Source organism: Xiphophorus hellerii, chromosome 9 (assembly GCF_003331165.1).
Source record: "Xiphophorus hellerii strain 12219 chromosome 9, Xiphophorus_hellerii-4.1, whole genome shotgun sequence".
NCBI classification, from domain to species: Eukaryota; Metazoa; Chordata; class Actinopteri; order Cyprinodontiformes; family Poeciliidae; genus Xiphophorus; species Xiphophorus hellerii.
The window spans coordinates 32,344,770-32,367,038 of record NC_045680.1 but is presented as its reverse complement, the minus strand read 5'-3'; the positions used below and the strand labels follow the sequence as shown (position 1 = coordinate 32,367,038).

At 47.7% G+C, this 22,269-nt stretch overlaps 1 protein-coding gene across 5 annotated transcripts in view; it reads left to right on the top strand.

The window, feature by feature from the left end:
- The window catches only part of nfia (nuclear factor I/A), a 75,833-nt gene that overhangs the window by 8,282 nt on the left and 45,282 nt on the right, over positions 1-22,269 (top strand). For 3 of the 5 annotated variants that reach the window (XM_032572479.1, XM_032572478.1, XM_032572477.1), the window contains exon 2: positions 10,626-11,154. In XM_032572479.1, coding sequence (XP_032428370.1) covers positions 10,626-11,154 — 529 coding nt within the window. Of the gene's footprint in view, positions 1-6,044; positions 7,017-10,349; positions 10,551-10,625; positions 11,155-22,269 lie in introns of those variants that run through there. The other 2 variants (XM_032572476.1, XM_032572475.1) reach the window with 2 other exon arrangements.

The window sequence follows — 22,269 nt, the reverse complement described above, 5'->3', positions numbered from 1 at the left end:
AGAGGCAACATGCAAAATACACATAAAACAATCCACACTTCTCATAAAATGCTATGTAGTTGCATTTTATTAAAGCTGTAATACATAACTTTAATAAAAAATATGTTTTCTCCATATTTGTTAAAATTGTCACCATGTCATGACAGTTTGTTATAAGACAGATAATCTGTGAAAACAATCAATCTCCTCCACCTGAACTGCTATTGCTAGCTAAAGTAAAGCAACGTTCCGACCAAAACAACCAATCAGAACCAGGAGGAGGGTCTTAGCGCTGTCAATCAACCTCATTCACTCACTGCTAAATGTGCTAATGGTGGAGAAACAACTTATCATTACAGGAAAAATGTTTATCTGCTGTAATTGATAGCTATGCTAACTAGACGCACCTAGGCTGCACCAGCTGCAGCATAGGGATGAGCAGCCACATGAGATTGTGATTGACAGCACTAAAACTCTCCTGTCTCTGAAATACAGTGGCAGGAGATATACAAAATAATATAAATGGCCACTTAAAGAACAAATCATACTAAGAGATTAACAGTAAATAAATACATAAATATTTCCTAAATTTAAAAGTTTGTTAGTTGTTTCTGTGTATTTTGTTTAAAAAAGAATTTTATCAATTCAGTGTTCAATGTATTATTATTTCTTATTTTGTCAATGTGGTTTACCAGTTTGCATAACCTGACTTCTGATCCACGAAGAAAAAAGACATGCTAACAATAAAACACCAGACCTGCAGCCCAGGCGGCTCCAGGGGGCCCCTGGGGCCCCAGGGGCCCTGAGGAAACTATACTAAATAAATGACTTTGTTAACATTTATTTAACTTTCACAAGTTTACTTTAACAATGAATTAAAAATGATAGTGCTGCACTTTTAGCTGCTGTATATAGATAGGATCAGACTTTCCATCTGTCAGGGATCTGCAGCCTGGATCTCTGGAGACCAAGTGGCTCTTTGACTCACTTATTATATTAAATGATGAGATATTGCTCTGTTTTTTTTGTTTCATTTTTTTAAAGTGCCCTGATGAAAACACACGGCCTACCTTTTGGTCTATATCCAGCCTCCAAAAGCTAACTTCTTATTTCTGTAAATATTTTGGTAATATTCTTTAACATCCCAGAATTTTCACGTAACTTTTATATTTTTGTCTGTCTGAGGACATTTTGAATATTAAATCATGTGTTATGATCAATTTCTCAGTACTAGAACAGATTTTTACCAAATACATTTGAAACCTGCTTAATTAAAGCTTAAATAAATCTACTTCAGTAGAAACATGCGACTCTGATTGGAGCACAGTTTGGGGTTTTCTAAGAAACCTCTATTAACAATGGTTCTATGGATCAGAACCTGCCATGAAGTACCGTCTGTCCCTGCAGCGGCCGAACCACCAGAGAGCGACACGCCGTTTTGGGCTTCCCTTATTTTGATTTCTGAAAGGTGGCAACCCTGGCTAGACCCGGTCGCTGACACGGTTCTGACCCGGTTCTGACTCGGTTCTGACCCTGTTCCTCCATCCTGGATGGAGCTGCTTTGCCTTCCATCCTCCATATAAGCTGCAGACAGCTGGATCGACTTCAGCAGAACCTCAGCAGAACCGGGTCTCTGCTGACGGCAACTATATTGTTTGTCATGTTTTCCTGGTTCCGGGTTGGTTCGTGGCGAGCTGGTACCGGACCCTCGAGGACTAACAGACGTGTTCCTGATTAGTGAGGATGAAACCGACCAGAACCGGTACCGGTCTGCCAGCAGCAGCCGGATCCGCAGACATTCCAGATGTCCGGTTCTGAGGTTCTAGAGTGTAGGTGGACCGGATGCTGGAACATTCAGAATAAAAGCATCTGTGCTCTGATACCAGGAGTTCTGGTTCTGCTGACCAGAACTCCTAAATCATAATCAACCGATTTCCTGCAGTTCCCAGCGGCGGCCAGCAGAGGGAGGCATTCCTCCATGCTTCCTCCTCTCTGCTGGTCCTATTCAGGTTCTGGTTCTGGACGGGTGGCCTGCAGAAAAGTCCAATATTCCAGTTTAAACAGGATTCAGATTTTTACATGTTCAATCAATCAAACTTTATTTGTTCAGCAAATTTCAGCAACAGAGCTTTACTTCCTAAAAACAGAAACAACTGAAGCGTCACGTTCTGCCGCCGATTCACATCAGATTATTGACCAATGTAGCATTGATTATTAATGTTTCATTGATTATATTTGTAAAGCAGCTCCAACCAGCTGGTTTAGCCTTAAAGGAACTCTGTGTTTTGGCTGTTTTGCAGTTTTCTGGAAGTTTGTTCCAGATCTATGGCGTATAGAAGCTGAATGCTGATTCTCCATGTTTTCAAGGGCTGAAGGTTGATCCAACAGCAGATGATAAAAATTTTTTTTTATATATTTTTAATATTTTTGATTTTGTATTTGTGTTTTTATCAATTCTATTAGTGTTTTAATTTTAATTCTATTTATGATTTCTATTTTATTTTTATTCTCCTTTACCATTTCTATTTTAATATTTTATTATGTTTTCATTGTCTTATTTTAGTTTATGTTTTATTTTTATTATTTCTATTTTTATACATTATTTCTTCTTCTCTTGGACAATCAGGTTTCTTCTGAATGTATCAAACACGATTCCCCTGATTGGCTGATCAATGTCCAATCAGGAAGCAGCTCTGTGACAACTTATGAGGCGTCCAAAGAGCTTCTGATCGGTCACATGACTAATCAGAGCAGCAGTCTGACTGGCTGTTGTCCTGACCCACCTGTCTCCGTCTGCAGGTGTGTGTGTGTCTCCAGCTGTGTGTGCAGATCTGTTTGTCTGCGAACATCTGGCTGCTCTCCTGTTGTTTTGCTCTGTGTTTGGAGGCAGACTGAGCATCTGGGTGTGTGTGTGTTTCTCTGTGTGTGAAGCAGGTTTTTGTATCCCTGTGGGAACTTATTTCTGTCGACAATGTGGGGTTGTGGGGACCTCTGCTCCTTGGGGGACATTTGCTCCCCATGAGGGAAATTCTGTTTTTGGGTCAGAGGTTAAGCTGTAGAACATGAATGAATGTCAATGTGAAGATCCCACAAGACACGAAAACACGACTGCCTGTTTCTGTGTGTGTGTGTGTGGGGGGGGGGGGGGGCGTGGGTGTGTGTGTGGGTGTGTTAAGCTCCTTCTGCTCCAACATAAACTTTTTTCTCTCTTCAACTTCCTGACAGAAACCTTATGGGTCGCCTGTTTGGGTCGGAGTGAGAAGCTGAACCAGAACCAATCGGATCACTGAACAGGAAGGATGAGCGGATCAGAACCGCAGCACAGCGCGGTGTGGATCCCTGACTGGTTTAACTGGTTTTCTGTCAAAGCGGGGGGGTTTGCTGCCCTGCTTCTCGCCTGCAGGCTCCTTCTCTGAGCTGCAGAGCTGGGCCGGCTCTGGAGGAGCCGGGATGTGCGTGGGCAGCAGGGTGTGTGTGAGAGCCAGAAAGCAGAATAGATGAATGTAAGGAGGCTGACCTTTGACCCCTGGCTGCCTTCCCTTCAGCGCTCAGCAGATATTTTGGTTCTGTGGAAGAATCTGAGTTTTTTTCCTTGGATGGATCCATGAACGGGTCTCTGTGGTGGTTCTGCTGGGACCGGGCCGACTACTTCAGAACCACCAACCATCAGAACCTGCTGACCTGGATCAGGAGCCGTCAGAACCTTTTCCGGGCCGAAAGGACAGTTCTAGCACCAGAGGTCTGTCGTAAACTGGACCGATTCTGGACTTTAGTGAGATGGTTCTGGTTCTTTTGTTGCTGCGCTGAGTAATCCTGTGTGCGTGTGTGTGTGGGTATACTTGTTTAGCTATGCTATTCAGGGCCATCTTGGTGACATTTACTTACCTTCTGAAGGCCACTGGCCTTATGGGGCCCAAAGCCCGGTTCTGGTGCGGTGGACCCCTTGTTAAGTGTCAGAGGTCAGGGGTGAGGTGTGAATCAAGTTCTGGTTCTGGTTGGGTTAGTAAAGTGTCTGGTTCAGGCATAAATTCCTGATATGAGGAGAAATTAGTGACTCCATTAAAACAGTTTATGCAGTTAATCAACCTTCTCATCAACAGACAACTTAATCTGTTCAACCACCAAACTGGAGCAAAGTTCATCTTTGAGATTCCTTAGCAGCTAACAGTAGCGTTAGCCGTAACATGTTTAGCATTCAAATGCTATTTTAGGCTAGCTTAGCTTCTGATAGGCTAACTCTTTTTAGCATAACTTGAACACAACAATAGTCTTTTCCAGCATCATTTCATTTAGAAGCAGAAATTATCCAAGAGAAACAGCTTCATTGCTGCTGTTAGCGATGTAGCTGTGCGTCAAATTTACCGACTTACCAGAAACAGGAATACAAAGGTTCCTGCCAGAACTCTTTACACAAAAAACAATGAATTGTATTAAAATATTTAATGCTTTAAATCTGAAATTAATTATGGAATGAATGTTTTAAAATCCTGCCATTAGTAGAAATGTGTTGGATTTGCTGCAGATGCTCTGTCATGGTTCTGATGAAGTTCTGATGTTTTTGTGGATCTGATTAGGTTCTGTTTCTGGTTCTGATCGGGTTCTGTTGTTTTCCTGAGATGGGATCAATAATTCAGGAAGCTGCTTTCCTCCCGGCTCCTTCTGGCTCTCAGGGTTTTGGCATCTTGCCGGCTTTCTGGAGACAGATGGTGAAACGGCTGGGAATCAAACACCGACTGTCCTCCTCTTCCTCCTCCTCTTCCTCTTCCTCCTCTGCATGACAGACAAACAGATGAAACCTGGAGACGGATCTTCTGTTGCCAGATTAGAGTCAGGAGATGTTTCAGTTCTGGTTCTGGTCCAGGCCCGGTGCCAGCTTATAGCGTCCCCCCCCCACCGCCTTCCCAACCTTCACCGTCTCTATGGCAACGACCACGTTGATGTTTTGGGTTTCAGCTCCTCTTCCTCCAGGTGGTTTTGTTGGGAGTTACGTGGGCTCGGTTCTGTTGACAGAACCGATCTGGACCCTCGTTAAGTTCTGGATCTGGAATAGTTCTGTTTCCGTTCTGGTTCTGGAATGGTTCTGGTTGTGTTCTCAGGCTGCAGTTCGTCCCCTCCGCCTGCAGATGGCGCCCCAGGCTGCCGTTCATCCAGCTCAGGTTTTCCTGCTGAACGTTCTCTGGTTGTTCCAGGGCCGTATCTACAGGGGGCAACTGGTGGGGCCAACTGCCCTCTCTGCCCCCTTGCAGCAGAGCTCAGCGTACCCCAATCATGTTTTTATGTCCTGAAAAATACACAAATCTGTCTAGTTTTAGTGATGACCTTTGACACCTGACCTGGCCTTTAAACACTCAGGTTGTTCTGTGACAGAAGAGCCTGCTGAAGTCGATGGACCGTTGCACTTTCATACGTTTGTTTGACGATTCCCAACTGAGAGTCTCATGTTTGGTTTGTTAGCCATTAGCATATTTCGCTAGTTAGATTTTCTAACAATAAACTCAAGAACCGTCGATAACTACCTTAGCCTGCTCTGGGATCGATTGGTAGTACTTCCATCCTCCACCAGGGGGCTCAGGCAGAACCCAGAGGAACCTGCAGCAGGAACGGGTTCTACTCAGCACTATGGACCTGAACCAAGACAGGATCTGCTGTTTCTGGTTCTGATGGTTCAGGTTCTGGTTAGAAATCAGGTCAAGTTCTGAGGATTCACCGGGCCTTCAGCTCACTGAGTTCTGATTGGTTCTGATCACCTGTCCAATCAGAGCAAAGCTGAGCTGCTGAGGTGTATTCGTTTGGACCAATCAGAGCACAGAGTGTGTTCTGGTGCTGGTTCCTCAGAACCCGCAGGCTGCTTTGGATCAGAACCAGTGGAGGCGGTTCTTGATCCACAGCACGGCCTGGTTCTGGACTAGTGAAGTTTCCGGTTCTGATGGCCCACATGGTTCTGTCCAGATGGGTTCTGATGGCAGCATCTGTGGTTCTGCAGCTACCGGGTTCAGTCCAGTTGTGACTGATAAAAATGTGGGTCGGGTCTTTCAACTTCTAACCTGGACAGTTGAGACACAAGCTCCGCCCCCAAAACACCTGATGGTGCTGAGCCCACCATCATCATCATCGTGATGATGATGATGAAGAAGTTTGGTGACTTCAGTAACTTCTTCTGCGGTTCTGACCCGGTTCTCCTCCGGTATTCCACCTTCTGTTCCTCTCTGTCCTAAAGGAGGGGGGAGGGCACTAGTGGCGCTCTCGTGCAAGCGCGCGCGCACCCAGCAGCAGTATACTTGTGAAAGTGCGCGCGGAGGATCGATGCTCTTATTTGTGATCGATCAGCGGCGCGTGTGATCAGTCTGTGGCCGCACACGGAGCGACGCAGTCCGGCGGAGGAACAGCGGAGGAGCCGGTGTTCGGAGCTGGAGGAGTTCGGGACAGTCTCTCGGCTCCCGGGTCGTCCCGCCGCCTCTCCCCGCTCCCGGCAGCGCTTGTCCCGGGAAAGACTCCGTTGCTGCACCGCTCTCTTTCTCCGGAGCGCAGGGGAGCCGCACGCCGGCCGCGGCGCACCGCAGAGCGGTCAGGGATGCCGGCGGGGGGCGCTTCTGGACGCGGTTCTTGGGTTCTGTGAAATGCAGTTCGGGACCGGTTTGGATCTTTGTTCTGTCCGTCGAACCTCCTGAGGTCCTCGCTGCTGCTCTGACTGGACTTGTGCGGTGTCGCCGGAGATGCGGTTGGATTGTGGGCGGAAAGTTGTGCGCTCCCCGGCGGAGGGCCTCCACAGGTCCGGACCGTGACCCGGGGCGGGTCCGAAGTTCAGCTCTGCCCGGAAATGTGAAGCGAAGCGGGCAGAAGGAGGGCTCCGTTTCCCCCTCACTCACTCTCACACACACTTTGTTTTTCGCTCTTCACACACACAGACCAACACACACACTGGAGTTACAGTAACACCCCCACACACACACACGTGCGCGCACGCGCGCGGTCGCACACACCTTCCGGAGCTCAGAGCCCAGCGGACAGATATGTATTCTCCGCTATGTCTGACCCAGGTGAGTCCCTTTACCTCCGGCTTTCTGCCAGCGGCGCTGCGGCTGCGGCTGCGGCTGCGGCTGCGCGCTGCCGCTGGAGCGCCAAACTTCCTCCACAGCCCGGTCCACATTTACCAGGTCTGGCAGCGATGTGTTCCGGTTCGGTTCGGCCCGGTGGCGTCCGACGCCGTTACTCGGGAAGCTCTCTCAGGCTCACGGCTGTGATTGGACTGAGACAGGTCTGGTAGGAACCAGAATTTGGACTCCGAACCCGGCGGGTTTTTCTCTTTTCTTTGCTCTTAAACTTTGCGGCTGTGCCGCGCAGGAAGCGGGAGAAGCGGCCGGTTTTCCGGTCCTGATTCTGGCCGTGTTTCGGTCACCTGTGGGCGTCTGAGCGAGAAGCCCGGTTTTCCTCATGAAGCCTGCCTTCCTGCGGCTGTTCGGGCCGGAACCGAACCTGCGGCCTGCAGCAGAACTCCAGGAACCGGAGCTGATCTGATGTGACTCCGCGGACCGAACCGGATGACTCCTGGGTTCTTCCTAAATTTAAACCTCATAAACACCTAAAGTCCTGCTGCAACCTGCAGGGATACATTCAGGGTCAGAGGTTAAAATCAGCATTTAGAGTCTCCCTTCGTGTTTCTGAGGGAAACGGGGACAGCCCGGATTAAATCCTCAGAACAAATTGGGCTGATTTTATTTTTATTCCTGCATCAGACACAAATATTTAAATTGATCCGTTTCTGTGAAATCCGTTTTAATCTGAGCAAAGGCTTTAATAAATTACATTTAGATTAAATCCCAGAGCTGAATAATTACTGGCTGTGCTGCTAAATCTGAAGGGATGAGATTTATTGATAATTCAGGAACATTTGAATGAAATTTGCTGTTTTCTCCGCAGAACCTTTTGTTGCTCTGATCCGCTGGATGTTCCTGCAGGAACGCCGCTAAATCTGGAGCTTCTCTGTGTTTGAAGTTGGTCTGAAGCTGGAGCAGCAAACAGGAGCGCTAATCAGATTATCAGCCTGTTAAACCAATAATCAGCAGCCTGACTGACTGACTGCTGGTTCTAATCCCGCTCAGCTGCCGTCACAAACACTTGATTCACTCTTTGACTTTAACTGCTGCAATGTTTAGGAAAAAAAAGAAGATTTTCTCCAAATGTTGAAATTGTTAATTGTAAATAATCGGGCCTTTCTGTTTTCTAAGTTTTATTGAGATGACGTCAGCGGTTTCTGCCCAGCCACTAGGGGGCATCTTTTGTGATATCTCCTGTTAAATTCGATACATTTCTGAACAATATTTGTTCACTTAATTTGTGGAAATTATTAAGCAATAACTAGAGTAGAAATATAAATAGAATTACTGAATTCAACAGGTTTAATTTTGTTTAACATTTTAAATATTTAATATTTAGGTTTTTTTACACCAGTAGTTTGGACATTTTTGTGGCTGTGATTTTATTTACCACAGAAAACAGAATAGAATAAAATAAAAATATTTATCTTCTTTACATTCAGGTGTAGCAGCAGCATAGAAGAAAATGATTAAAAGTAGAAACATAATCAAGAATAATTTACTGTGCAGTAAAGGCAAGGTTATGAGTTTAAATCCAGGAGGTTCTGCTGCTGGTTCTGGTTCTGGTTCTTTTTCTGCAGTTGGAATAAAATCTAAACTTGCAGATTTTAATCCCTGAATGGATTTCAGTTTTGGATCATTGTTCTGGAGGCCCGGACTGCTCAGCGATCCGCCTGGAGCCGCCGGAGTGCAATCCTGGATGTACTGGAGGTCCAGCAGGCCTCTGCCCCCCCCCGGTGCCCCTTGCTGACCCCCTGCTGACCCCCCTGGTTGCTCTGATCCCCTCGGTGTGAGAGGCATCGCAGTGACAGGAGTGGATTTGTGTTTCTGCTCCTCCACATGCTGGTTGCCAACTGGGCCGGTTGTTCCTGTTTCCACGGTGCCAACAGGGAGCATAGAAACCTGCCTGGGCCCCCAGGCCCCCAGCCCCCCCGGGGCCCTCCGGCCCTCCCTCGGCCCTGGAAGATGAAGTTTCCAGCTGTTTGATCAGAATTCCCACATTTTATTCCCAGTATCAGCGTCCGACCCGGAGGAGCCGCAGTGGGATTTTAGGACCTGGAATAGCAAGAAAGATTTACCAGGACCAGAATCTAGGAAAATTATTTAAAATTTCACACAAAAAATTCCAGTTTTCTGACAGATTTTTTTCCCCTGTTTTTGGGGGGATTTAAAAAATTTTTTCCTTCTTCTGCAGATTTGATCGGAAGAAGTGAGTTAAAAAAAATAATTAGAAATATTTTTAATAAATCCCTGAATTGGGAAATGATTTTCCTGTTTTCCTTCAGTTGGTTTTCCTGAAGCTGTAATTGGATTTTCCTTCCCAGAACAGAACGACTGAATTATCTGAAAGGAAAGGAGTCAGTGAGGAACAATTTTCCAGAAACGGCAACTTCTCCCCAGAGTTTCCTGGAAACATTTGGGAAAACGTTCCCGAGGATGTTGGGATCATCTCCCTCGCTGGCAGGAAAAGCTGCTTTTGAGGCCGGACAGAGACTCGTTAAGTGGAATTTGGTTTGCGGCAGACAGACGGAGTGTGAACAGAGCAGGTCAGGAATGTGGGAATGCGGCGGCAGAGCCCAGCTCATCTCGGCCGCCCCCGGACTCTAACGCCGAGCAGGAGCACCGTCCGGCGCCCAGAGCTCAGAGAGAAGCCGCTGAGCTGCTGGAGGCTCTTTGGGAGACAAACCCGTTCTCCTGGAGCGGATCCAAGAAGGAACAAAGATCCGTATTCAGACCCGGAGCGGTGTGTGAGGGGCGGGGGGCGCAGCTCTGCAGCTGGCGCTCCAACGCAGAGCAGCAACACTCACTCTCAACATCCGGCCTTTGTTTCTGGAAATCTAACCTGATCCTGGAGCAGAACCTGCAAAACAGACTCCAGGTTCTGAGGGAAACCATTTGGCTTCCTGGTTCTGCAGAGAGACGGAATTCATCAGAAATCTGAAATACATTTCCAGAAATCAGGTGGAAAAACGTCCATGATGCAGCCAGACACTGGGGCCCATACGGAAATATGGGGCCTCTTCGGCATTATAGGGCCTCATCGGCATTCCGGGGCCCATACGGCATTTTGGGGCCTCTTCGGCATTCTGGGGCCCATACGGCATTATGGGGCCTCTTCGGCATTCTGGGGCCCATACGGCATTATGGGGCCTCTTCGGCATTCTGGGGCCCATACGGCATTATGGGGCCTCAGCGGCATTCCGGGGCCCATACGGCATTATGGGGCCTCTTCGGCATTATGGGGCCCATACGGCATTATGGGGCCTCAGCGGCATTCCGGGGCCCATACGGCATTATGGGGTCTCTTCGGCATTCTGGGGCCCATACGGCATTATGGGGCCCATACGGCATTCTGGGGCCCATACAGCATTCAGGCAAGGTTGAATCTGTTCTGTTGTTTAACACAACTGGATGGATAAATGGTTGGATGGAAACAGGAAGCTGCTCTTCTTGCTCTCTCCACCCGGCCAACCAGAGGTCAGCGTTACTGCAGCCAATGGCAGCAGCCGGCCGTGTCTCGATCTGTCTCACCGTGTCTCTGTCTGTCCCTAGGATGAGTTCCATCCGTTCATCGAGGCGCTGCTCCCCCACGTCCGGGCCTTCGCCTACACCTGGTTCAACCTGCAGGCTCGCAAGAGGAAGTACTTCAAGAAGCACGAGAAGCGCATGTCAAAGGAGGAGGAGCGAGCGGTGAAGGATGAGCTGCTGGGCGAGAAGCCCGAGGTGAAGCAGAAGTGGGCGTCTCGCCTCCTAGCCAAGCTGCGCAAGGACATCCGGCCCGAGTTCCGGGAGGACTTCGTGCTGACGGTGACGGGCAAGAAGGCGCCGTGCTGCGTGCTGTCCAACCCGGACCAGAAGGGCAAGATGCGGCGCATCGACTGCCTGCGGCAGGCCGACAAGGTGTGGCGCCTGGACCTGGTGATGGTCATCCTGTTCAAGGGAATCCCGTTGGAGAGCACGGACGGCGAGCGGCTCGTCAAAGCGCCGCAGTGCGCCAACCCCGGCCTCTGCGTCCAGCCGCACCACATCGGCGTCTCTGTCAAGGAGCTCGACCTCTACCTGGCCTACTTCGTGCACTCAGGTGGGTCCTTACTGCTGGAGGTTCTGATGGTGGGCAGGTTCCTGGTTCTGATGATGAGGTCCGGTTCAGCGGTTCTGGACTTTCGGACCATTTGTCTTCTGCAGAAACAGGAAGTGACAGGTGCAGCTTTTCATATTAAAACTCTTGCGCAGAAAAGGCTAGGGGTCAAAGGTCATCCTCTCACCCTGGCAGCCGCTTTAGAGACACAATGAGAGGTCAGAGGTCAGCATGTAGGGGGCCTGACCCTCCCTCACCCATCTGTCTCACTGTGTTCATCCGCTGCTGAAAGTAGTTCCTGATTGTACTTTTCATCTTCGACGGCTCAGCTTACCTGCTGCAGGTGTGTACGTTTGTTTCTAATACCTTGTGGGGACCATTTTCCTGACACACACTACGTTGTGGGGACCAACTGCTCTTTGTGGGACCGAAGCCTGGGTCCCACAAGGGGAAACGCTGTTTTGGTGTCAGGGGTCAGATGTAGGACTAAGGTATGAATTGAGTTTTGGTTAGGATAAGGTTTAGCTTTAAGCTGCAGAAATAAATGGAAATCAATGGAAAGTCCCCACAAAGATAGCCATGCAAACATATGTGTGTGTGCGCGTGTGTGTGTGAGAACTAGGTTTTTATGTCCTTGTGGGGACCTATGGTCTGTCTACATTGTGGGGCTGTGGGGACCTCTGCTCCTTGTGGGGACATTTTCCTGGTCTCCATGAGCGGACATGCTGTTTGTGGGTTAGAGGTTAGGGTTGGGGCTAGAGTGTGTATGTGTGTGTGTGAGCTCTGAGCTCTTAACCAGATTTGAAACTTCGTTTCTGGACTAATTACTGAAGTCCTGACTGACCTGCAGACACACACCTGAACTCTGCTTCACCTGCTGACACACACACGTGCATATACACTAACAGAGCCTTTGGGTCGTACTGGTCCATCAGAACCAGAATCAGGTTATTTTGGACACAAGCAGGGAACATGACTTTGGTTCCTCGTTGCTCTTTGTCAACGGGAATATTTTGATTTTATTTAATTTTTTCATGTTTTTATGAATTTCTTAAAGTATTTAAGATTTTTAATTTTTTGTCTGTTTTAAGTATGATTGATTTATTATGTAAAGTATTTAACTAAAGACTGAATATTTTAATTTTACTCAGTTTTCATTTTACTTTAATTTTAATTAATCATTTTACTTACATTAATTTTTTAGTATACACTAAAGTAAACACTAATAAACACTAATTTCCGTGGACTGCTCTGTGTGTGTGTGTGTGTGTGTGTGTGTACTTGTATAAAGGGCATCTAGAGAACCACTTCCTCAACATTTACCGATAATGGGAGGTCATTAGTGGAAGTGAGGACATTTTTCCAGTCTCCACTTCTGCAGTTATATCGGCAGTACTAGTCAGGTTCTGGTTAAGGTTGGAGTGAGCAATAAATACAGTGACTAAAATGAATGGAAGTCTATTCAAAGTGCTCAGTTGCATAGAAGTGCAAGTATGTTCTCTTCAGGTCAGACCAGCCTGTGAGAACCAGAACCAGATTTATTTCACAAACTTTCGTTCCACTTTTTCTTTATGAATAACTCTGCTAATATTATTATTGTTTTCTTATCTTATTTTGTCTATTTCATTTCTTTTTTCATATTTTGATGACATTTTTAACTGAAGCTATTTCAGATTTTGCCGTTTTTTGCCTCTTAAACTGCCTTTTAAAAATGAACAAAAACATGTATTTGTTCTGTAATCTATCAAATTAAAAACTACACATTTAAATCTCTCTTTTTTATTAGTTTAATTTTAATAAGTCCAATTATATAATTTCATTTATATTGATCTTTTTTTTCTTTCTATATAAATGGTCATTTCTGTGGGGTGTAATATTCATTTATAACTGTATGAACCAGGTTCTTTTATCCTTGTGTATTTAAATGAACTGCATATAGAGGAACACATTTACCCACAAAGTGAGGTAATTTTCTTGGTCCTCACTTTTTCCAGTTCTGCTAGTTGGATTAGTGGTGTGGAATAAGTTTTGACTGGAACCCCTTCACCCTGACACAACCCCATGATCTCCAAACACATTTTATTTCCATCAGATTCTGGTTGGGTCCTGGTTCTGAAGCTCAGTCTGGTCCAGTTTCTCTCCCTTGGCTCCTCCTGCTGAGTGCCGTGGACACAGGACCAGTAGGGGGCGCTGTTTAGTGATGCATGCTGGGTAATGTAGTGTGGTTGCGCTCCTAAAAGCAGAGCTTTTCTCCTGAAGCGATCAGATGGTTTCCCTGAGTTGCCTGAAGCCAGAAAACTGCTCACACACACAGACTGACACACACATACGGAGCATCCAGCTGCTGCTGGTCCAGATGTTGCCATGGAGATGCTGCATATGGCAGCAAGCAGGAGCCGGGAATTAACCGGGTCTGGGTCTGGTTCTGGTTCTTTATTCCATTTTTCCATTCATAAATTAAGGAACTGATATTTTAAACTTTTAGTTTGTTTGTTTCTTCCAGACGAATGAACTATTTGTTGATAATAATAAAAACAAATTAACAACAAAAGGAGTTAAAGCAACTGAACTGCAGGCGAATACATTATTTTATCTCTTCCTATTTATTAAGATTTTACACTTATTTTATTATTAGTTATCTTCTTAAAATGGGTCGGTCCAGAGCAGCTGAGTGTCGGTTCTGCTGGGTCCAAGAGGGAGACACCATCTGTGGACACAAACACGAAACCATGCTGAGGGTTTGATTCTGGCCCAATCTGCCCGGTACCGGCTTCATGAGGAGGAACTGGGTTCTGTTCTGTCCTTGTGCCAGTTCTGGATGGTTTGGACCCCCAACTGTGATTACTGAGCTGATGAGGAGGAGGTTCTATTTTGTTCTGTTGGTTCTGTTTGTTCTTTTGGTTTTGTTGGTTCTATTTGGTTCTGTTGGTTCTTTTGATTCTATTTGGTTCTGTTTGGTTCCATTGTTCCTGTTTGGTTCTGTTTGGTTCTGTTGGTTATATTTGGTTCTGTTTGGTTCTGTTGGTTCTTCAGACCCAAACTGTTTGTTCTACAAACTGGAAACTGTCAGAGGCCAGAAGGTCCAGATGAGTCTGGTCCTGTGAACTGGGTCGGCAGTGGATGGGATGATTTGATTGGTTCTGGATGTTCTGACAGTTGTCCTCCAGGGTTCTGGTGTTGGCTCAGCGCCGGTCTGACTACGACCTGGTCCTAGGGGGCCAGAAGCAGCGGAGCAGTTCTGGAGCTGACAGCTGCTGAACGAGGAGCAATGAGCTGCTGACTGGATGGAACCGGACCGGTTCTGCTGGGGAATGAAGCGGGTCGAGCCCAGCGGACCACCATCTCACCCCGGGTCTGGTTCTGATCCGTCCTAGTCCGGCTGCTTCATTTCCATGGGAACAGAAGTGATGCTGTGACATCATTCCCTCTTCCTCAAGCTGCAGCAGAGATCTGACCAGAACTGGTCCGGTTCATGTTCCTTTCTAAAACAGTTCTCAGCAGAACCGGATCAGCAGAACCGGATCAGCAGAAGCCATCCTGCTACCAGAGCAGAGCAGCGAGCTGCTGCTTCCTCCTCCTCAGACGTCCAGGGGCCTCATGTCTGAAGCGGCTTGCGCACAAAAAATGTGCGGTGCCACATTTTACGCACAAGTCGGCAAGTATAAAAATTAACTTTGCGTCAAACGCAAACTTTGACTTGATTCTGCTCATGATTCCTGTATTTAAAATAAACGTCCACATTCCCACTCAGAGTCTCTTTGAGTCTTTAAATCCCGGCTGAACGCTCTGCTGCTCCAACTGCCATCTGCACTGGGAAATCTTTATTTTATTTCTTTATTTGGATTTTTTTCCTTTAAAATGCATTAGTTTTATTTTGTGAGAAAGCACCTTTTAAATAAAATATATAATAATTATTATTATAAATACTTATACTGCCACAAACAAGGATGTCGTCATGGTTACCGCTTTCCGTGGTCCCAGCCTTCTGGGTATTTATACTAATTTTCATAAGTATAAAGAAAAGAGTATAAAAGAGGCGACAGGCGAACCAGCAGCTGGTCTGTTTCCCGCAAATTAGAATTTATAAAAGAAAGGTGCGCATGGCTTTGTACATCCGGATTTTTTCTAAACTTTTCTAAACTTGTCTGTATGCCAGTGCTTCTCATTCCGGTCCCCAGACCCCCTGCCCTGCATGTTTTAGGTGTTTCCCTGCTTCCACACACCTGGATTGAATCTGTGGTTGATTAACAGACTTCTGCAGGACTTGATGCCTGCAGAAGAGGTCATGCAATCATTTGGATCAGCTGCTCTGAAATAGGGGCACATCTAAAACATGCAGAGGGGGCAGGGGGGGCTGAGGACTGGAATTGAGAAGATCTGCTGTACGCCAAGTTTTAGTGTGAAAACTGCGCAGTGTTTTATACCTGAGGCCCCTGATCATTCATCATTTAGCTCCTCCCACTCTGAGGGTTCCTGTGTGTGTGTGTGTGTGTGTGTGTGTGTGTGTGTGTGTGCGACCAAAGCCTGGTCCCCACAAGAGGAAAAGCTGTTTTGGGGTCAGGGGTCAGATTTAGGAAGAAGGGCAGAAGGGGTGCATTTGGAAAGTCTGGTGGTTCTGGTGATGCTGGTGGGTCTGGTTGGTTCTGGTTCTGGTGGTTCTGATTCTGGTTGGTTCTGATCATAAGGAACTTTAGTGGTGATGAAGATGATGATGTTGGTGATGAAGATGTGAACCCAGTCAGTGTTTGTTCTTTTGGTTCTATTTGGTTCTGTTGTTCCTGTTTGGGTCTGTTTGGTTCTCTATAAGTTAACCTGTTTTGGTTCTTGAACCCAGTGACTCTTCTTCTATGGTTTTTTCCATAGCAGCATCAATGATACAGGCTTTGTGATTAAATGTGATTCTGCTTGCCGTAGTTGCACCTAAACAGACTAAGTGATCATTTTTCTCTTTCAGCCAATTAACAGAGACAGAAATATTCCACATCTACCCCAACTGGGACAGAACAAAGAACTGTCTTTATTCTAACGCACATTGAAATTAAATATCAAATTATTCTTATCAATTTAATTTGATTTAGTTTATTCTGATTTATTATTTATTGGCTTCCATCCTCTCTGGTGGAGTTCAGGTGACAGCCGGATGGTTATATATTAGTGGCGTTCCTCAGGGAGTGCGCCTCGGGACCCTTTCTCACATTGTTACCTGGAGTGGACCAGAATATGGCGCCCTGCCAGTCCGTTTGGAAGGTGGGAACAGGAAGCCGGGTTTTCCAGGCATCCTGTTAGCGAACGGGTTGGTTGGCTTGTTGCTTTTGTTAAACGCAGAACGATAAAATTCTGAGAATGTCCTGATGAAACAGGTCAGAACAATCAGATCCTCACACAGCCAGGACCAGATCTCTTTACTGCGTTTCAAACTTTTCTCTTTTATGTCGCCTTTTCATCCTGCGCTCTGATTGGTCAGCAGCATCCAGACTCCGCTTAACCGTCGGGTTTCTGGGTTCTGGTCCCTGCTGAGCCGGATCATGTTCACTGATGCCGACCTCACGCTTGTTGGTATTCCAGGAGGAGCTGTAGATACAGAAACACACACACACACACAATGCTGATCTCAGGTCTGCCCTTCACAGTGCAGCACTGCAGAGGGACTGTGTGTGTGTGTGTGTGTTTCAGAGTGTGAGTGCGTGTTTGTGAGTGTGTGTGCGTGTGTGTTTCGGCGTGCAGGCGTGTGTGTTTCAGAGGGGGTGTGCGTGTGTGTGTTTGTGTGGTTTCATAAATTATTCCCCTCCATATTCCTTTTAAACGATAGCATCCCTCGGCCGGCCCGACTATAAATGGTTCTGTCATAACCGGACAAAGAGCTGATATTCGATTCTGGATGTTCTGTGGACCTGACCGGACCTCTGAGCTCTTAACGGTCTGCTCAGTGACCTGTCCTGCTGCGGTTCTGTTCCCTCAGGTCGGATCCACTCAGAACCACAGGTCTTCCAGGTTTCATTTCGATCCGGTTCTTCCCAACGCCGCTGCTGTTTAAAGATACTTCACTGTCACTTTTGTTAGCTCCAACTAATGGTGCTAGCTCCTGATGATGCGATTAGCTCCCGCTAATGGTCTTGCCTAGTTTTACTTAACTGAGAAGCAAAGCCAAACTGTTGCTAGTTTAGCTAACTATTGGCATAGCATTAGCCTTGACATCTTGTGCTGTGGCTTCAGTCCATTAGGATGTAGGTATAAAAATGGTGACTACAGGACAACATTTTTAACAAGTGATCATCAGCTTTTGTGCATCACTAATAACTCTTAGCTTAATGAGAAAATTACACATTTTGGCCACCATGTTGACCTTGGCGGTCATCCTTTCTCCTGATTTCCAGTCTTAAAAAAATTCACAAGGAAACCACAGCAGGCCTCTTCCTCCTTTTCCTCTGTCCTGAAGCTAACCTTATCTGAGCGGTTCAGATCAGCAGCAGTGTAATCTGTATCACTGCTCCCCCCCCTCCCCCCACTGCTTATTTCACACAGTTGTAGACGGAGATGAGGAGGAGGAGGAGGAGGAGGAGGAGGAGGAGGAACATAATGCCGTCTTTGTCGGGACGAGTTCTGCTGGAAAATGATCGTCCCACTGAGGAACGCCACTACAGATGGATCACGTCTGCCGCTCTGCTAGCTGTGTGTGTGTGTGGGGGGGGTGTGTGGGTGTGTGTGTGTGTGTGCAGCTGTTGGGCCTCTCTTCTTCTCCTGCATTCCTTCAGTCTTCAGCAGAAACTTTTTGGAGGGGGGTTCAGAGGAGGGGAGCACTGTATGTGTGTGTGTGTGTGTGCGTGTGTGTGTGTGTGTGTGTGCAAAGGTGGGGGTGAGGGGTCCAGCCACACAGAAAGGAGATCACAGGAGCCCCTCCCCCACCTGTTACTGCGGTTCCAGGTTCTCCTCCATGCAGATGATGTTCTGCTCTGCTTGACCTCTGACCCGGCCCAGCGCAGGAACAGAACCACCTGGAGATTGAGACCTGACCCGGTGGGGGTGTATCGGAGAGGAAAAGCATGCTGGGAGCTGTAGTTTTCTGTCAACTGTTAGCAGCGGTGCATTCAGGTGCAACTGTAAATCTGAGGCATCAGGAGCAGCACAGGGAGGTGTATGTGTAGCCATGCAGCGCCTCGCTGCGAGGTGTGTGTGTGTGGGTGTGGGTGTGTGTGTGGGTGTGTGTGTGTGGCCTGTATTCATTATTTAGTGAGAGCTATTACTGGGATAAGAGGCTCTCTCCTCTCTGGACGCATCGATCGCTTTAATTGCTCCAAAGATTGTCAACTCTGAAGATAGATATTAAAGGGCCGGCGCGGCGCGGCCGGTTCTGCCAGGATGCTCTCAAACGGACCCAAATGTTCTGGGGGGACGACACGTCCCGCACCGCCGGCGAGCTGAGAGGTCTCACTCTGACCGATCGATAACGCGCTGCAGACAGGAAGTCAGCTGCCATGGCGGCCTGACGAGCTGCGACTTGATTGGACCGGACCGGGCCGGGCGGGTCCGGTCTGCATTGCCTTCTTTCCGGAACCGGTTCCGTGTTCATCCTGTTTGTGTGTTCTGCTATGCTATTTCAGACTTTGACTAGGCCATTTGGGACCACTGCTGTGCGTCCCGCAGCATCAACCCTCCACCGCCGTTTGGAAGTCACAGGTCAGCCAGAGGTCAGAGGGGCTAGGGCTGGGCTCAGGTTCCACCTGAGGAGGGGGCGGAGCTAAGCTGCAGGTGACCCGCTTAGCAGCCGATCCTCTAACCTGATTACTGGTTCTGCTTCCTGACCCAATCGGACCGGCTGCTGCTAAAAACACGAAGCTGATTAAGCTGCTTTGGTCACCTGACCAGCTGTTTCCATAGCAACAGCAGCAGCGCCGTCAGCTGGACACTGGAGGAACTGAACCTGCCGCAAGACAAGTCCAGATAATTGGGTTTTGGTTCTGGTTCTGGATGAGTCCAGGTACAGGGTGCATTCACTGACTGTCCGACAGATGGACTCTGAATTACTGCTGGATACTGACCGGTTCTGTCCTGTCCAGGATTTCCCATGATCCTCTCTGCTCAGCTGGAAGCCTTGATGGGAGACTGGGAGTCTGTACTGGGATGAGCTGGGCTCAGTGTGTGTGTGTGTGTGTGTGCTCCTCTTCCTCACTTTGATTTTCTGCTGGAGGCACAGGACTCACCTTCCTCTTCCTCATCTTCATCACTTTTCTTCCATCATCCTCCAGCTTCATCTCTGCTCCGCCCCCACTTTGACCTTTGACCTTTTCCACACAGACGCTGAAGGTCGCATCCTTCATCCTCCTCCTCTTCATCTCTTCTTTCCCAGCATGCCTCAGTGATGCCAACTGGGCAACGAGGTGTTCAGGAACGACAGAAACCAGAACCGGAACCTTTGACCTTTGACCTGAACCTCTCCTGCAGACCGGACATGCCAGCCGGATTCAGTGGTGTTGAGCTGCTGGATCTGGACCCGGATTCTGTTCTGGTTCTGTCCATGAACTGCTCTGTCCTCAGGGTTCTGTGTACTGGTGGTTCTGGTGGCGGCAGCATGGTCCTGAGGGCTTAGAGGCCCATTCCAGATTAGAAGTCCTGACCCTCCAAAATAAGAGCACCTCTTTTGAAGACTGTTCTTGTTCTGGAGGGAACCACAATCCATCTGGACTGCACACACACACACACACCTCCACACACACACACACACACACACACACACACACACACACACACATTGTGATTAATAGATCAGAGTTGGTAGCAGACTATAATGGAAGCGCTGTAGATAAAGCAGCACAGTGTGGGTGTGTGTGTGTGGGTGTATTATCTGACACAGACATATAGTTCTGTTGGGTCAGAGAGGAAAAAGTTGTAGCGAGAAGAAAGTTTCTGTAACACGGGAGCCAATCAGAGCAGGTCTCATCCGTTCCTGAGATCTGATTGGCTGGTGCTCTCCTGTGAACATTCAGCATCTATCAGTGATCAATAACTGACCAGCATCAATCGGCCTGCAGATGAGGAAGAGGATGAGCTGAGCAACGGAGGGAAGAAGGACTGGAGCAACAAACAGAGGAAATAAAGGACAGGAAGTGATGAAGGTTCAGGAAGTGATCAGGAAGCCATCTTGTCTCGCTGAGTCGTGAGCAGCTGAGCAGCTCGTTGCTGCTCCTGCTGGACGGAGGAGGTGAAGCAAGGCATTGTGGGAGTTTGAGGCAGAATGATGGTTCTGATCTTCTGGGTCGGGTCTTTTTGTTTGTAACTAGAAGTCAAAGGTCCATCAGAACCAGAACCCAACCATGTGGACCGCTCTGGGTTTCGGGTAGATCCCTCTTCATCCTCCGGTTCTGAAAGCTTGAAGAACCGAGACAGTGAGTCTCATCATTTCAGAACCAGGTCCAGTTAAACTGAAACCTCCAGGAACCATTCCTCTGGTGTTCCTGAGATTGATTCTGGTTCTGATGAGTTCGGACCTAGTTCTGGTTCTGGAGCGGCTCCACCTTAAAGCCACTTCAGAACCAGAACTGTTGTGGTTCTGAGACGGTCCACTTTTTATTTACATGATAAAAACTACAAACATGGCTGCCACTTCTGGATTCTGCAAAACCGGGTGTTTGTGTCAGAGGTCAAGCAAAGGTCAGAGGTCAATCACAGTCACTGGTTTTAGTTCACATCAGTAGAGAACCCGCAGAACTTTAACTGCGCTGGATGGTTTGGAGAGCTTGTTGGTGAACACACTCAGCGGGTGTGTGTGTGCGTGGGTGTGTGGGTGTGTGTGTGTGTGTGTGTGTTTGTGTGTGTGTGTGTGTGTGTGTGTGACCGGCTGGTAAAGGCAGAAGCTCTTTTGTTCTGGCAGACAGTAGCGAGTGGCAGCGACTCAAAGCAAACAGAGAGAAGCTCCAAAATGGTTGCCAAAGCTTTAAGATGGCTGCCAGACACACACACCCACACACACACACACACTGTCAGTGAGGCGGAGCAGGGTGTTACTGTGACAGAAAACGTTAAAGTGTGTCTGAGACTGAAAACATGAAGATATCTCTGGCTCTGACGGGGTGTGTTGGTGTGTGTGTGTTGGGGTGTGTGTGTGTGTGTGTTCCAGTTGGCAGCGTCTCCTTGGCAGTGTTGGACGTCTCTCCGTTCAGCAAACGTCTGTTTCTCTCGATTCTGTTCAAACATGAAGAGACTGAAACCCAAACAGGCCACGCCCCCCTGGGGGGCAAGATGGCTACTGCTGGCGTAGAGATGGAGGCGAGTCGTGGTTCTGCTGCGCTGCCACCAGAACCCTGCAGGTGCGGGTTTACTGTGTGTGCACACCAGACTGGGTCCAGAACCGTGTTCGAGTAATTTAGAGGTGAAACTTAGTAAAGCTGCCACAAGTTAAGAGCAGCGAGACAGATCTGAGCGTGTATATCTATGTGAAGGAACAATAATTAGATCTGTTTTGTTTCAATCTCACAAACGCTCAGATCTAGAGAAAACAGATCTAGAGAGAACAGATCTAGAGAGAACGGTCTGAGTTTCAGAGCGTTTGTCAGATTGAAACTAACACTGATCTAATTTTTGCTCCTTCACATAGATATACGTGTTCAGATCCGTTTCGCTGCTGTAGAAAACCAGAAGAGTCCAGATCAGCAGCTGAGGCCGACCCAGATGATCAGAACCAGATTGTGGACTCCGTCGGATCGTCATCAGAACCCAGTAAATGACAAACATCCGTAGAATCAGCAGCTGGTTCTGCTGGAGACGAACCGGGTCCACTGGAGCTCCTTTGGTTTTGAATTTGGAGGAAAAACAGAACCAAATATTAAAACAAGATGATCATCCTCCCTCTCCGTCCAGAACCGGTTCGACTCTGAGCTCCCTCTGGTTCTGAAGCTCGGTATTCCCGCTGCCTGTTCTGGTGTCAGGTTCTATTCCTGAATGGAACAGAGCGACCCAAACCGACACAGCAGAACCAATGAGAAATTCCTCCTGGATCCGACAGTTGTGGATCGTCTGTGGATCCGGAACCGCCGGGATCGGATGTTTCCACATGGAAATTTTTCATCCAAACAAGTTTTCCCAGTTTTTCCAAATAATTTCAGCCGTAAAGCGTCTGCATTGTTT